Here is a 16,485-nt window from a genome sequence, read left to right as displayed (position 1 = left end):
CAGCTCCCCATCTGTGGTTCACTCCATAAGCAGGTCTCGAGTGCCTGCCAGACACCATGCTGGACACGTATCTTATGAGACCCGAGATGCAGAGCTGAGTGAGATGACCCCAGATGTCTTTGAGAGGCAGGAGGTGCTCCTGTGTTCATGACCTTGAGGTGACCTATTCTTACTGTAGTGACAATGACAGTGTGCACCCAGCCCAGGGAGCAGCACTCGCCTCAGCTCAGGGTCAGCAAAGGGTGCTTGGGCTTTGGGTGTTGGCAACTGTCACTGAAGCAAAAGCCTGCTCCATGCAGGAAGCCTGCTGCATGATGCGCTGTTATGGATTGAACTGTGTCCCCCAAGTCCTCACCCTGCTCCCTGTCGATGTGGCCTTATTTGGTAGTAGTGTCTTTCCAGCTGGAATTAAGAAGTTCAGATAAGGTCATACGGGGGTAGAGCAGACCCCTCACCTTCTATGACAGGCATCCTTCCAAGATAAGGAGAGACAAATGCCCAGGGTGAAGGCCATGTGCCCACCAAGGCCGAGATCAGAGAAATGTGCCTACCAGCCAAGAAATGCCAACCACTGCCCACAGCCACAGAGGCAAGAGGAAGGCAAGGGACAGAGTCTCCTCCCCTGGAGCTTTCCAGGCCTTGGAGCCCGGCACCTTGGACTTCCAGCCGCCAGCACCACAAGTTAATGCATTTCTGTGGCTCACACTACCCGGTTTGTGGTACTCAGTTATGGCAGCACTCAGAATCAGAGGCACTGACCTACGTCACTGTGAACCCCTACCCACCCAGCCACTGACTTACACTGCTCTATCTTCCTTGCTGACACAGGCCACTGCCCACTCCAAGGGACAGAATGGCCACATGCTCTTGTTTCCTGCCTTGGGCCCCAGTTCTGGCCAGGGTTTCCTCCTCAGCTGCAGAGCACATGATGCAGGGAGAAGCCTGTTCCATGCCTCTAGCTTCGGAGAAGTGTGTATTCATGCATTCACTCAACAAATATCCTCTGGAGACGAGCACGGATGCGCCTGGTCATTCTATCAACAAGGCTATAAAAAGCACCCTCTGGGGGTGCTTAAACTTCAGAGCTTTTGGAGACCAACGGCCACGAGAAGCTAGAGCAAGGCTCACCAAGCCCAGATCTCAATGGGAACACTGGGCTGTGGCTCCACTGAAAGTTCTGGAAATAGAAGTGGACTTTCAGATGATGCAGGTTTTCAGCTAAAAATAGTCTGAAGGCCCCAAGGCCACACCACCGGACACCCTGTCTTGGGGATCCTCCCTCCAAGGGATCCTGATTTTTAAAGCCTCTCTGGAAACTGCAGCCTCCCTTTGCACCACGCCTCATGGATGGTAACATGGATTCTGAAACGAAAGCAACTCTGAAGTGCATATAAGTCCATCTTCTTGCCCACCTTCTAGCACAGTGATGGCGAACCTTTTAGAGCTTTCAATGATACAAACAGCCCTCTGTGGCACACATGCCATAGGTTCGCCACCACTGTTCTAGCAGATCAGCCCTTGGGCTTGTCCAGTCCACTGGCAAGCGGGCACTAAGAGAACATAGAAATATAGGAGGCAGGGTCGTTGCCCTGACGGTCTTTAAAATCAGGGCAGAAACTCAGGAAAGGAGTCTCAAGATACACTTTTCCTCATAAAAATTCTCCCCCTTATTCATATGTATTTTAGCTGACCAGGTTTCTGCAGCCCCCTCTTAATTACCCTTGAGAAGCTTACAAAAATGCATTGCAAATCTCTGGCATGAGGCCATTTTTACATAATGCCTCAGATATAAAGGCTGCAACCTTCAGCGCCTTAAATAAGCAAAGCACATAAGTAGCTCACATTGTGGGCGCTGCAGGCTGACCGTCTTTAACCCTGAGAAAAATCGAAAAGCGTCTCTGATAGCCAAGTGAGATTTCTCTTTTTCTCACTGAACAGCTAACCCAGCAGCAGTTCAGCTATGCTGCCTGCAAAGTAGATCCGAATGAAGCTGAAGCAAATGAATGCCCAGTAATGGGAATGTCAAATTGAATCCAGACGCGATGAAGAGTCCAACACCAACTAGAATGGGTAAAGATCTTGGGTTGAATATAGAGTGAGCTGACTAAATTCTGTGGAGGACAGGCTGGAGCATGAGATTCTCATGAGTTTAGAAAAGACAGCATCTTGTTTCCATTGTCAAGAAAGCAATAATTAACCTGGGCTGGAAAATTAATGAGGCCAGAGGCACAAGAGAGAAATGGGAAGGAGCTGGTGGTCACTTAATGCAAACCAAAGTAGCCTCACTCTCTGCAGCACACGTGGGGACCCTCTCCCGGCAGGAGGTGAGGGCCTAGAAAGAGTGCCACACTGGACGGAGAGGTATTAAGTCATGGGGGCAGCAAGATCCTGGATCCCGGGCCTTGCAGGAAGATGCTCTGCACCCAGCACCTAACGAGGGTGCCCTCGAAGATCACAGGCCCTCACAGACACACCCTCTTCCCATTTAACCCACCTGACAGTATCATGCACGGCTGGAAGCACCCCAAATGACTTAGTATCATCTTTATTTTACAGGCTGGAAAGACGAGCCTCAGCAAGCTGCAGTGAGTTGCCCGCATTCACACAGCAGCCGGTGATGCTAGGATTGAAATCCTTGCCTTCCGTCTACACTGCCCCTAACTCACTCCACACGGGTGACCACATGTAGTGTCCACTCTAACGAGCCGGCCCTAAATGAGCACCTGACACTTCGCTGGTCCACATGACACACACCAAGGTGCCCTTCCTGGGCCAAGCCAAACTTCAGTCTCCCAGAAGTGGACGGCTATCAGACAGAGGCCCCTCGGAATTGGAATCCCCAGCTCCCCTGGGTTGAACGCACTTTCCCTGTCTTTGATTGCTAGTTACTAGCTACTGCGGGGGGAGTGCGGGGGGAGCTGTGGTGTGAGGATTTAGAACATGACGTCCCCTGAAGGCCTCATGGGATCACAGCTGGAAGGGGAGGCTCTGGAAGGTGATGGATTGTGGGGCTCTCGTAGCTGACTTGCTGTGAGGAGGCAGAGCCTGGTGGGAAGTGGTGGTCACTGTGGGTGTAACCCAGGTTCTATCTTCCTTCCCGCCTCCTCCCCGCTCTCTTTGCTCCCTGGACGCCATGAGGTGAGCAGCTCTCCTCCGCCAGGCCTTTTGCCTTGGAGCCAGCTGCCTATGGACTGGAACTATGAGTCAAGATAAACCTCTCCTCCTTTCAGCGGTGGGTTTGGGGTATCAGGTCTCAGTGAGAAGACCATCACTAAGACATGTGGTCTACAGCATGCTGCTCAGGAGTGGAAATCACTGCAAGGTTCTTATATTGATGTATTAATGATGAAAATAAATGGCCCAAACAATGATGTGGTGAATGAAAGGGCCAGGTGCAAAGAGGGCCCAGTGTGGGGTAGGCACTGAGCCTTCAGCCTGGAGTCATGTGCCTCCTGGACACTGGATGGGACACGAGGGCCTGGGGCAGCCTCCACAAAAGGCCCCTCCTGTCCTGCAAGTCGTGCCCGAATGACACTTCCTATGGCGGGGACCAGGCGCAGCATTGCCCAGAGAACCCAGCCACCCCTCCTGTCGGGGCACAGCCCCGTCCCCAACCCTGCTTTGCACTCTTCCACTCTGCATAGTCCTCGCCAGCTATGAGCTTGTGTGACCGAGAAAAGCAGTGGACCTCACGCTTTCGGAGTCAGAGTCACGCACTCAGCCATCCCTGTCCCCAGCAGGTTCCCTGGCCAGAGGGGCGCAGCAGGGCCACTCACATGAAGACCAAGTGCTCCCAGCGTCTCAGCTCTGCCTGCTCCTCCGCAGCAGCCTCGGGGGCGTCGTCCTGCAGCCTCTGCCTCACACGCTGAACGCCCTCCTGGCCCCGCGCCCACTCCTCGGCCTCCAGCTGCTCAGTCCGAGCCGCCAGCTCCCGGGCCTGCTCCTCCAGGATTTGCTGCAGGAAGAGCCAGGGAACACTGCGCTTGAGCAGCTCCTGCGTCATCGCCGAGCTCTGCAGGCGCCGCAGCTCCTCGGTGGCCTTCTCAGAGAGCAACAGGGTCAAGGCCCGGACATCATCTAGGGCGGCCTGGTCCAGGCTCTCCTGAAGCTCCTCCAGGGCGGCGCTGTGCTCGGCCACCATGCTCCTCCACTGGCACAGGTAATGGCCAGCATCCTCAGAGGCTCGCAACGCCTCGGCTGTGGACAGCTGCTCCTTCCGCTGCTCCCGGTGCTTTGGGAATTCGGGAAAGGACAATCACATGTCTGGGGGAGGCGTTGGCACAGAGGATTTTCCCCAACAAGCTCATGCTCAAAACCCATCCTTAAGTAAATCACACAACAAGGCAAGGGGATCATAAATTCATGCCCAGCCTGGCCTAAAGCAACTTGGCAACGCGGCGAGACCCTGTCTCAAAAATTAAAAGTAATAAAAAAGGCTGAGAATGTGGCTCAGTGCAAAAGACTCAGGCTTAGTCCCCAGTACTACTAAAAATGTTTTAAAATCTACAGGGACCATGCATTTATTGGGTAGGTGAAGCCCCAGGGGTGACCACCTGGCTTCCCACCCTGGCTCCTCCATTCACATGCTGAGTGACCCAAAGTGCGTGCCTTACCCCTCCAGGCCTCTGTAAAGCTGGGCTGGTGATAGGACCAGCGCCACAGAGCAGTTATGAGGATTCTACAAGTCGCTCACTGCATGGACAGCTCTCAGAACAGTGCCCACTGCAGAGTCCACAGCCAGTGTGTCCGCTGTGATTGTTGCCCGTGCCAGGCTCACAGTCACTGCAAAGTGTGCTAGTCACACGCACTTCAAAAGCAACCCTGAGACTCATGCGAGCCGACTTCAATGAGGAGGTCAGGAAAGGCCTTTTAGGGAAAAATTTAGCAAGGCCTGAGGATGAGCTCTCATCTTAACCAAGTTAAGAAGGGGTGGACAAATGATTGATATTCCTGGGAGAAAGAATAGCAGGTAGGAAAAGGCTCCACAGTGGGAAAACCTGACGGGCATAAAGCTGTCCGTCGTGCTGTCACTCAGCATCGCGGTCCCACAGACCTGGATCAATTTCACCAGAACACGAAATGGTCTTCATTTTATTCATGAGTCCTGGTGACTTAAGTGTCAACTCACTCGTTGGCAAAATATTTACTGAGACAAATATTTATTGACTGCAAGTGTCAGGCAGTAACTTCAGCGTTGGGGGCACAATAGAAATTTTTGAGTTTATGGAGCTATCTGCTCATTCGGGGCCACTGACAATATTTATCAAAAGGAAGTGCAAGAAATAGTATTTGCAGAAGGTTGCCAGAATCTCTCGTAGAGCTGGAGTCCATCCCTCCCGGGCCACACCATCAAGAACACGTGGACCTGGGTGCCACTGTTCCGGGCCCTCAGCCAGAGGCTCAGAGAGGAAGAAGGTGGCCCTCAGCATGGGGAACACGTCCAAGATCAGGGTCAGAATGGTGGCTTCCCACTGGACTCAAATGATAATAAGAAGTAGTTTCCACTGATCAAAGTTATCCTGCACCCCTCTTCTCCCTCGTGATTGGTGCCAGAATACTGGTCCATCCAATGAGGTTGAAAGGTTCTTACCCAGGTATCACTCCCATACCCCACACATCCTCTGAGCAGCACCAACATGGCCACGTGCTCGGGTCCTGCATGGCTCTATCTCCCCAGGCTCCTCCACCTCCATCGCACCAGCTCCCCAAACCACAAGTCTGGCATCGCTTTCTGCACCCCAAATCCATCTCTGTTCCCTGCTATCCTCCAGTGAACGCTGAGCCCTCACCCTGGCACACTGGGCCTCACTGCCTTGGGATGCCCCCCAGGCAGCTCCTCTCCTGCCCCTGCCTCACCCCTGGGCATGCTCCAGCCTCCTCGTGGGCTCAGAGCTCTGGACACAGAATTGCCCTGGATTTCATGTTTCCACTATGAGCAAAATGCTCCATCCTGGTGAGCATCAAATGCATCCTGTCCTCGGGACTCTGCACCTGCTCTGGAAAACCTTCCCCAGCAAGACTCTCCAATTCCCTTGCTCAAGCAGACATTACCAATATACCATGAGCCTGCAGAATGCTCTTTGATGCAACATTCCAAAAAGTCACTAGCAATCAACTGTAGATGGCACATCATGATGTTTGCTGAGCTGCCCTTGCAGTCCTCGTGTGCTGACAGCCATGCCTGGCATGGATCCCAGCACTCAGTGGGTGTTGGGAAAGGCTTATAGAAAGAAGAAATAGCACAATGCCTCATATACTCGTACCTTTTGTAGCAACTCTCGTCTTCTCTTAATTATTAATTTTTGGTGGAGTTTTTTCTTTTCCTGCTTTAAGTCATTGTCCAACTTCTGTTTTATAGAAAAGACTTCCATCTGAACCCGTTCCAGTAGCATTTCCATTTGATCTTCATCCAAGTACCCTGCCCTAGGTGGAGAAGACTAAAAGTTAGTGAATGCAGCCTCCAAACCCCCCCTGGCTTGGCAGATTGTGGCTGAACATCTATTTCCATGTCAGTTTGGGCTGCATCAGAAATATCTTCACCCTCCAGAAAGAGGAGGAGCATCCACTGCATTACTAAGAGGGTGGCAGAGTAAGGTCAGTGTCCTAAGAGACAGGCAGAGAACGCAGGACAGAAGGATCTGTTAGGGCAAGAGTCCTGGGAGAGAGAAACAACCGAGAGAACCAGTGAGGCGCAGAGAGAATTTTCCAAGAGGAGATGATGGGCCAGTAATACAGCTGTCAGGAATGGCACAGAGCAAGCCATGGAGGTAAATGTCGAATGTTCCTATGCGATGCTCAGTGAGACAGACCCAGACCCTACGATCCCTGGGCCTGTCTGTGGAGGGCTGTCTTAGTTACTCTTCTCTCATTGCTGAGACAAAACACCCAACACCCAAAGTTAAAGGGGAAAGGGTTTATTTAATCACAGTTTGTAGAGTTTCAGTCCATAGTCAGCTGGCTCCAAAGCAGAGTGGCACACAGCAGAGGGGTGCCCCCGGGGAGGAACAGTTCATGGAGCCCATATGGCAGCAAAAGCAACAAGGGAACCTTACCAGCATCTTTCTGGCCCTTTTATCCAGTCTACCAGGATGAGGGCGGGGCCAAACTCATCAGTGGGCTGATTCAGTAATCACCCACCTTAATCCCAGCATCACACACTCTAGATTCCGCCACCTCTGAAGAAACCCTATGCCCATGAGGCTTTGGGGGACCTCTAAACATAAACCATAGCAAGCTTGTTTCCACTTGCTGTAAACCAGGGGATGCAAGCCACGGTCTGCACATCTCCTCCAAGCCTGACGTTGACATTTAGCTGCCACTGTGAAGGTATTTAGTGAAACCAAAACTCAAGATTAGGTTAATGCTGTTATCACAGGGGTCTGGCTCCCTTTCCTCCCACTCTCCTCTGCTCTCGCCCTTGGACACCTTGTGCCATATTAGGATTCAGAAAAAAGGCTCTCAGCAAATCTGGCCCTGACTTGGACTTCCCAGCCTCCAGAACCATGATTCAAAGAAGCCTCTAGTTTATAATTTACCCAGCCTGTGGCATTCTGTTACTGCAGCAGCAAACTGACTAAAACATCTCAGTGTAAGCAGATTGCCCATCCTAACTGAATGGGCCCATCCACTATGCTGATTAACAAGATGGCAGAGGAAGGAGGGGCCCTTTCTTCCTGCTGCCCAGCTCACAGTGAGGTGTTTCATATCCTCTCCTGCCCTTAGACTGGGATTCATATCACCAGCTACCTGGGTTCTCAGGCCTTTGATCTGGACCCAGCTTCTCTGCATCTCCAGCTGTGAGAAAGAAAATGGTGGGACTTCGGCCTCCAAGATGACATGAGCCCATTCGTACACAAAGTCTCCTCAGGCTATCCAGATGGTCCTGTTTCTCTGAGAGCTTTGACTGGTGCACACTTCTCCTATCAGCACAACTAGCCTTGTTTCCTCTGCACCCCTAGGCTGATCCCCAGCTCGGCACAGGGCAGACTCTCCACAGAGGCTTCCTTAAGGGGTGAAAAGGTGAAGGAATGGGGAGAAGTACATGTTTTAGAAATGTAAGCCTGTGCTAGCCCTTTCAAATAGATTCTAAAAATAAGAGGTAAGACAGCCTTCCCTGGCAACAGCTCAGCTCGCCACAGGCAATCAGCCGAGGGCTTCTTCAATTCAAAGCCAGGATCTGTTCCTTTAACTACCGTGCAAATTAATCAGCAATGTCATACAAACTGCAGTGATGAATTCATTAGCATCTCAAGGTGGGGAGTGTTCGCATAATTTGCACCTTAAAGAATCCTCATTCAACAGTGCAGGAAGCTGCCCGGTCTTACTAAAATTGTCTGGGTTGTAGGACCAATTCATAAAGCCACAGACTGTCCTAAGAAAGCCAACTTTATAGTCAGGTCCCTACTCATGTGACAGCTTCTTGTAAACTACTGTTTACAAGTAAGCTACCTCAAGGGACAGCTGGGCAGAAACCCTAGGGAGAGAGAGGGTAGGCCTTGGAAGAACTCTGCCTTTCTGCCATCCGTGGATTGTGGATACCTCAGGTATGAGGGGACCTTTCTACGTCGTACAACCCTTGTGGAAATCTGTGTAGAGATTTCTCACAAAACCAAGCTAGAAATTCCATGTGACCCAGCTCTACCTCTTCTGGGTAAATTCTTGAAAATTAAAGTCATCAAATCACAGCAGCACGTGCATATCCGTGTTTACAGCAGCACAATTCATCACAGCTAAATCCTGGAAGCAGCCTTTACATCCATCAACAGATGAATAGATAAAGAAAATGTGGTGTATGCAGTCACGAGGGAGGGTAAATTTGAGTCATTTGTAGGAAAATGGATGCATCTTGAGACCATAATGTTAAGTGTATAAATCAGACACAGAAGTGTCTATTTCATGGTTTCTGTTTTATAAGAAACCCAAAATGTAAATAATTTAAAGAGCAAAATAAAAAAGATGATGGGAAATAGGGAGATCGAATTTGTGGAGATAGGAAGGAAATCTGGGCAGGGCAGAGAGGAAGGTTGGGAGGGGAGGAGAAATAAAAATGATTAAGGTGGAATATGCATGTGTACCATTCATTCCTCAAGATGAGTGTAGTTATTACGTGTCACAATATTACCAATAAATATGTATATATAATTTTCTATATAACCAATCAAATCCCAGAAAAGAATCTGGGCTTTACACTTAATGCCAAAGGCAAACGCTACAGCCAGCGTGCACTGCAGCCCCAGGAGAAGTGGGAGTTCCCGGGACACGGTCAGTGCGAGCCTCCACTTGGGACTTCTGCAGCCAGTGTGGTTGGGAAATTGCTCCAAAATGATGTGGGACAGAGAGTGCAGCTGCACTGGAAGTGGCTGCAAGCTGGGGCCTGAGGAAGTTGGGTGGTGGCATGCGGGGCTCAGCACTCGATTGTCCTGATGACTGACCATGCCTGCCTGCCTTTATTTTGTTTGTTTGTTTATTTGTTTGTTTCTAGAGACATGGTCTCACTGTGTAGTTCAGTCCTTGAACTCACTATGTAGCCCAGGCTGGTCTTGAACTCATCGAGATCCTCCTGCCTCAGCCTCTTGAGTGCTGGGATTACAGGTATAAAGTCAACAGTGCAAAGATCTTGGGAGCTGGGGAATCCCTTTGAAGAATGAGGCCAGAGCAGCCTGTGCATACGATGAGCAACCAGAAATGGCTGGCCTTGGATGGGGAAGGCATGGCAGAGCTGAGTTGCAGGCGGCCTCGGAGCTTACCTCTCGTGCTTCTGGATGAGCTGGGTCAGCTGGGCCGCCGCAGCGCTCAGGAGGCCCTGCACGCGGGTCTCCGTGGACCGCAGGTTCTGGACCAGGTACTCCCGGTGGCCAAACCTTTTACTTAGATGGTACCGCTTAGTGGCCTGGAGGAAGTCCATCGACTCTTCTATGTTCTCCTGTTGAGAATTTTACTGCAAGTATGTTTGCTGGTTTTGAAAAGAAAATCTTTGCAAACTTTTGAAATATTACGTTTCCAGTCAGAAGAAAATTCTCGGGCGCAGAAGCAGCGGGATTAACACCTTTAACCTCCCTGCTTGCAGCAATGGCTCATAAGAAAATCAGGTGCAGGCTGAGGATGTAGCTCAGTGGTTCCACCACCTGCCTCGCAAGCACAAGGTCCCGAGTTTGATACCCAGTACCAAAAAAAAAAAACAGAAAGAAAGAAAATCAGGTGCGAATAAGAGGAGCACTTTGAAAAGTGGTCCCAAAACCCACAGGAAAGAATTCCTGCCCCACGGAGCTGGACGCACGTCCCACCTACCGGGCACTCACCCCGCCTGGGAGTCCCAACAAGGCTGCACTACGGATGGGACACTGTGGGCTGCATCGGCCCCTGGCCCAGTCTCCAGAGGAAACCAGACAAGCAGGCACAGCTTGGAGTGCAGTAAGAAATTCCCCTCCGCCTGCGCCATGAACAAACCCAGGCCTAGCAGCCTGGCTCACACCGGCCGTGTCCTCCGGGCTGACACAGCCCAGAGCACTCTTCCTCCAGGCCGAGAGCATTCCCATTCCCATCTCACAGAAGGGGAAACCGAGTCTGGATCGCAGAGCTGCTAAATGGCTGTGCATGGATTAGAGGTCAGCAAGCTGCCGCCCAGGCCTGAGGTCTAACATCATCGTAGGCTGCCTCTGAATGCCCAGCTTTAGCAATGCCTTGGTGGTCTTATCCCATTAGTAGCTGCTGATTTTCTTTTTTCCATCTATGGAAAATCTGTCCTCACAATGGATCGCCAAAAGGATGGACAGTGAGAACCCTGTGAGGCCCGGACATTCTCCTTTCTACCCAGCAGCTGTGACATCTCTGGCATCAGTGGTCTAGGATTAGCACTGAGGCAGGAAAGGCTGGGCGGTCAGTGAAACCCAGCTCCAAACCCACACTTCCCTGGGTGTCCCGCAGCAGCACCAAGAAGCCAGGACACAGCACGAACAGAGAGACCCACAAGCCAGCTCCCTCGAGCCCACCATCCAAGGAACTCAGAGTTGGCACACAACTACTCTGATGGCTGTGGTCAGGAAAGACTGCGTCTGCATGCCATTGTCACCCTCATTAGCCACAATACTAGGACAGTGGTGCCCGGTGGGGGACTTGTCGTTAACTGGTTCCAGGAAGGCAGGACAAGCACCAAAACAATGACCAGCACACAAATTGCTTTGGCTGCAACGAGGCACGAGGCAATCAACACCCTCAACTTCTAACTGGAGCCCTGAGTACCAAACAAAGGGCAAGACTTTCATGTCAATATGTACCTTGCTCTGTCTCAGCCCTGCACACTCAGCCCCAGCCAGGACCACAAGGAGGACGCCAGGAGGACACACGGCAGCCTGGTGAATGCTGAGTGCAGTGGCCTCTCTGCTGGGACCTGCACACACGCACGCACACACACAGAGGCAAGGATGTGCGTACATTCCACGCCTCCTCCAGCTGGTCTACCTCATTCCCGCTTTGGCATGGGCAGTGCCAAAGGCTGGGGACACACTCTGCTTCAGCTGGCTGGACGCAGCTTGTTCTCATGCTGAACTTGCCCTGCCGAGGCCCACAGGGAATCTCAAGGGAAATGAGCCGACCGGCCTTCTGGGACCACTTCCCTGTGAAGACACAGCCCAAGTGGCTGTGACAGCTATGAGAGAGGAGCAAGGGGCTGCAGAGCCAATGACATTAACCTCACAGTTGTGAGTGCCTTGGTGTGACCCAGGTCCTCGGCACCCTGAGGGCCTCTGCTGCTCCACCCCAACCAGCTCACCAGCTGGGACGGGGCTGTATCTGCACGTCTGGAGTATCCCACTCAACAGTCGGGACACAGGATTTCCTCGGCAAAGTAGGAATTTATTCTCCGTGATCATCGTCATCACCTGGAGCAAGCTGTTGGCACTGCGGCACACCTCTCCAGACAAACGAGGAAGGCACACCAGTGCACACGAATGATTCTTGTATGTATACACGCACGTGACATGCCTCACGCAGGCCTCGTGAGAAATTCCACAGTAACACCGTCACTCAAAAAAACACGCTCACCATCAGCTAGGAATTTCTTCAGTCTAGATTAAAAATACACTGTGCTTGTGTGCAAAAATACATACAGACTGACCCAAGCATACGAAGACACAAATCCTAAACCCAAGTGCTGCGCACCAATCTGCACAAACATATACATGTGCGTATCTACTTATCTTTATCACTGTGTACGTTCAAAACATCTTGTGCCAAACACTGACTTGCCCTGGATGAGCTCATTAAATCTTCCTCACCCCTCTGTGATAGAGGCCTGCCTTGCACACTTCACAGCAGAGGAGTTGAGGGGCTTGCTCAGCTTCACACAGTTGACAGGGATGCACCTGGGATCAATTCAGATCCACCCAGGTGCTAGACATGCGGCCCCACATCAGGTGGTAAGAGGAGAGGAAGTTAGCTCAGTAGCATCTTGTGAAAGGAGAGACAGCACTCAGCCCGGGGAGAGGAGAGAATTCCTGCAAACACTTAGAAAACCACTCTGCCATCACCGCGGCCTGACAGAGGCCATTACCTGGAGTTTAGAATAATCTTGCAGCAGCATTTTAGCTGCCTCTGGCTTCAGTTCCCCTTTGAAGATCGCATTTTTCATTTGGGCAAAAAAGATGCTGTGCAATTCATTTCTCTGGAAAACGGCGAGCTGCCTGTGAGCCTGGGCAAAGTCCTCCTCCTGGTGCAAAGCCAGCGACCTCCACAGGTGCTCCTGCTCCAGGCCGTGCAGGGTCCGCAGGAGGCTGCTGTACTCTGCGGCAGACTGCGGAGAAGAGGCAGTGCATGAGAGACAGACACACTGAGTGTGAGCGTGCACACACACATACCACGTGTGCACACACACATAGACAACATGGACACTCACAGTCAAAGGACAGCCCATTCAACATGTTCAATATGTCCACAGCACATACATGTGCCAGTGTGTGTGATGTATAAGTGAACCTGCATGCAGTGTGTGGATGCACACATGCACAACCACCCACATGCAATGCGTATGTGTGAATGTGTGCACACACATTCACATACATGCACACACAGCACATGCTCCCTCATAGACACATGCATATTTGTGTAGACATGGTATACACAGCCACACAATGCACACAGACACAGGAGCACGGATCCCACAGAGCACACTCACACGGAACATATACGTGCACATGTATACACAAGCACACATCCGGCCCACGCTGCAACAGGTCGAGACTGCAAAGCCTGGGAAGATGCTGTTCCCACCTGCCCCTCACTGTTATCGGAATGTTTTCCAAAAAAATCACAAAGTGGAAAATTCACCAAGGTGGAAATTTGCAAATCAAAGTGATTGAAAAGAGCCTGCAAAAAATGGAAATCCCTCTTGAGTATCAGTGGATCATGCAGTTAGTCACACACAAATTACTTCTATCCTCTTTTCATTCTCAATCTTGTTGAAGATAAAAAGACCAGCAATCAAGTCCAAGTTGGGATCCCTGGGTAGGAAGAGGCACGTGAGAGGTTGAGAAATGGCTACCTGGCAGCCTGCGTTTTAAGCAGTCCAGTGTGGGGACAGAAAGAAGCATTCTCAAGCTCAGCTCCCGATGCAGCTGCGTCACGTGGGGAGGAAGGCTCCCAGGATGACCCCAGGATGCCTGCCATGCCCTGATGTGCACATGATGCAATTCCCTCCCTCCTTGGAGTGTGAGTAGAAACTGGAATATGATATGATATGATATAATGTCACTCTTTGACTGGGTGACAGTACATGGGAAGTGAAGGCCTCCTATCAATGTGATTGGGTCCCTAGTTAGACTTTGGGTTAATCAGGAGGGAGCCACCCAACATTAATTCTTCACCCCAGCCACCAGATAATAACCACAGTAGGTCTTTAATTAAAGCTGGCTTTATAAAAATGACTGGGTTATATTTTCTGAGCCACCCTATTGAAGACAATTGGTATTGATTTACAGGTGACTTGATCTAGAGGAAAGAATGCAACTCAACAACCACGAGGGTGTCTGGACCCTGACCTGCTGCAGCCGAGGAGCTGGAGCTATTGGGCCAGTTCAGCCATCAAAGTGACCGTTCTTCACCGTCCTGAATTTTACATGCTCAAACCTCAATTTATTTTAATCAATAGGAATAAAGCATGGAGTAAAATCCATTTCATTTCTTGCAGCCAGAAAAGAAATCACAGCAAAAAGACACACACACACACACACACACACACACACACACACACACATGCATGCACGCACACACATGCATGCACATGCACTCAAACACACATAAATCCTAAAACAAAATTTTCTGTCCTTGTTCAGCATTCTATTTCCACTAAAAGATACAGCACAAGGCAATGAAATGTTTATAATTTGTATCCTAGTGAGAGGCTCCCTAAGTAAACCTGGATCCTCCAGATCAATTTCCAAATAACTGTCCTGTAAGAGGAGGAGCTGTGAGCCTTAAAGAAATGTGCTCAACAACCCACAATGTGGGAAAAAATCTTCACCTGCTCTTCCTCAGACAAAGGTCTACTATCTCGAATCTATAAAGAATTTAAAAAGATCAGACCTCCCAAATTTAAAGACCCAATCCAAAAATGGACATTTGAAATGAACAGACATTTCTCACACAAAGAAGTAGAAATAGCAAATAAGTACATGAAAAAATGTTCAACATCACTGGTCATTCGAGAGATGCAAATGAAAACAACACTGAGATTCCACCTCACCCCACAAAGAATGGCTGCTATCATGAAATCAACCAATAACCAATGCTGGCAGGGCTGTGGGGAAAGAGGAACCCTGCTCCACTGCTGGTGGGAGTGTAGACTGGTGCAAGCACTGTGGAAATCAGTATGGAGATACCTCAAAGAACTAGGACTGGAAGTCCCATTTGACCCCGCTGTTCCACTGCTGGGGATCTTCCCCAAAGATTTAAAAGACTCATACCACAGTGATATATGTGCGCCCATGTTCATAGCAGCGCAGTTTGTAATAGCTAAACCTTGGAAACAGCCCGAATGCCCATCAACTGGAGACTGGATAAAGAAAATGTGTTTTTTTTTATAAAATGGAGTACTACTCAGCCATAAAAAATGAGAAATTAGAGACATTTATAGCTAAGTGGATGCACATTGAGGCAATACTCTTAAGTGAAATAAATAGGACACACATGTGTAAATACCGAATAGTTTCTCTGGTGTGAGAAACTGAAAGTGTAAATAAAGACTAAATGTATAATAGGTCATGTGAAATAGGAAGAAAAGGGGCAAAAGGGAAGGAAGTGGGAGGGCTAGGGGAAAGGATAGAAGGGAATGGGATTAATATGAGAAAATGGAAAAATAGGAACAAAATCTTTGTAAATAGGGAGGACTGGAGGGGTTGAAGGGAGGGCTGGGCAAGGGTGAAAAATAAGAACCAAGAGAGACTATGTAAAGGTGCAAATTTCCAATGATGAATGTCATTATGTTGTATACCTAAAATGTACCAATGATTAGAATGAATAATTGATAATGTAAAATAGAAAGAAAAAGTCCAAAGGGGTAGGGGTAGTGGGAGGGGCAGGGGAAAGGAAAGAAGGGAAAGGAAAAAATGATGAGAAATGGAAAAAATGGAAATAAAGTCTTTGTAAATAGGGAAGGGTGGAGGGGGTGAAGGGAGGGCTAGGAATGGGGAAAAAATAAGAACCAAGATGCATCATGTAAAGGCACAATTCCCAATGAGAAATGTAATTGTGTTTCATACCTACAATGTACCAATAAAAGAATTTAATACAAAAAAAAAAAGAAAAAAGAAATGTGCTCAAGCCCTGGCCTTCTTCAACATCCAGCGGTACAGGGGTACAGGTGGGAGCAGCAAGCCCTCAGCAGGGGTGCGAGCAGGGAGGTCGTGCAGGGAGGATGGGGGTGGTCTGGTGTGTAAGGGGCTAGGGTGGTGAGCACTGGGGCAGAGTGCAGACAGCCAGGGCAGCTGCAGTCAGCCTGGCCAGGGAGGCCTTGAGGGAACCAGGGCCCAACGTGGCCAAATCTTCCCCTTCTTTCAAAGAAGCAGGCCATCTGGATTTGTACTCTGTTTTAAATATTGTCCTATGTGCATTTCTGAAGTAAAGCTAAGATAGTGACCACTGACCCCCAGCTCCCTATGGGAGTTTCCGGGAGAGGAGGTGCGGATGGGGGCACTTCCGTTCCAGATGAGCCGGCCGTCCCAGGGCAAGTGCTATGCATAATGCTGACTCCACACCTTGGAAAATGGGGAACCATGCGGGAAGGCATGACTGTGCTACATTATGCTCCTTGTGCTCAATTTAGCAAGACAGGCAAATTGTAGAACTGTTTTATAAAAATAAATCCATCAGAGATGGTTAAAACGGAAGAGTTCCTATGCACAAGGAATCTTCCTTCAAGTTCCTCACAAGGGAGTCAGGAAGCCTCAGGCAGCCCGGGCGGGATGCACACAGCCTCCTGTCCTTAGGACAGGACCA

The 16,485-nt window shown here is 50.0% G+C and overlaps 1 protein-coding gene across 5 annotated transcripts in view; it reads right to left on the bottom strand.

The window, feature by feature from the left end:
- Window positions 1-16,485, bottom strand: part of Evc2 (EvC ciliary complex subunit 2) — a 104,542-nt gene that overhangs the window by 33,096 nt on the left and 54,961 nt on the right. For all 5 annotated transcript variants that reach the window (XM_087187305.1, XM_087187306.1, XM_087187304.1 and 2 more), the window contains 4 exons: window positions 12,548-12,787; window positions 9,747-9,922; window positions 6,264-6,423; window positions 3,777-4,231 (listed from right to left, as the gene is read on the bottom strand). In XM_087187305.1, coding sequence (XP_087043431.1) covers window positions 3,777-4,231; window positions 6,264-6,423; window positions 9,747-9,922; window positions 12,548-12,787 — 1,031 coding nt within the window. The remainder of the gene's footprint in view (window positions 1-3,776; window positions 4,232-6,263; window positions 6,424-9,746; window positions 9,923-12,547; window positions 12,788-16,485) is intronic.

This window comes from Heterocephalus glaber, unplaced genomic scaffold, assembly GCF_053883595.1.
Source record: "Heterocephalus glaber isolate CG9 unplaced genomic scaffold, H.glaber_assembly_v1.0 deba00001509, whole genome shotgun sequence".
Classification (NCBI taxonomy): Eukaryota; Metazoa; Chordata; class Mammalia; order Rodentia; family Bathyergidae; genus Heterocephalus; species Heterocephalus glaber.
The sequence above is the reverse complement of the archived record's forward strand: the minus strand, read 5'-3'. Positions and strand labels throughout refer to the sequence as shown.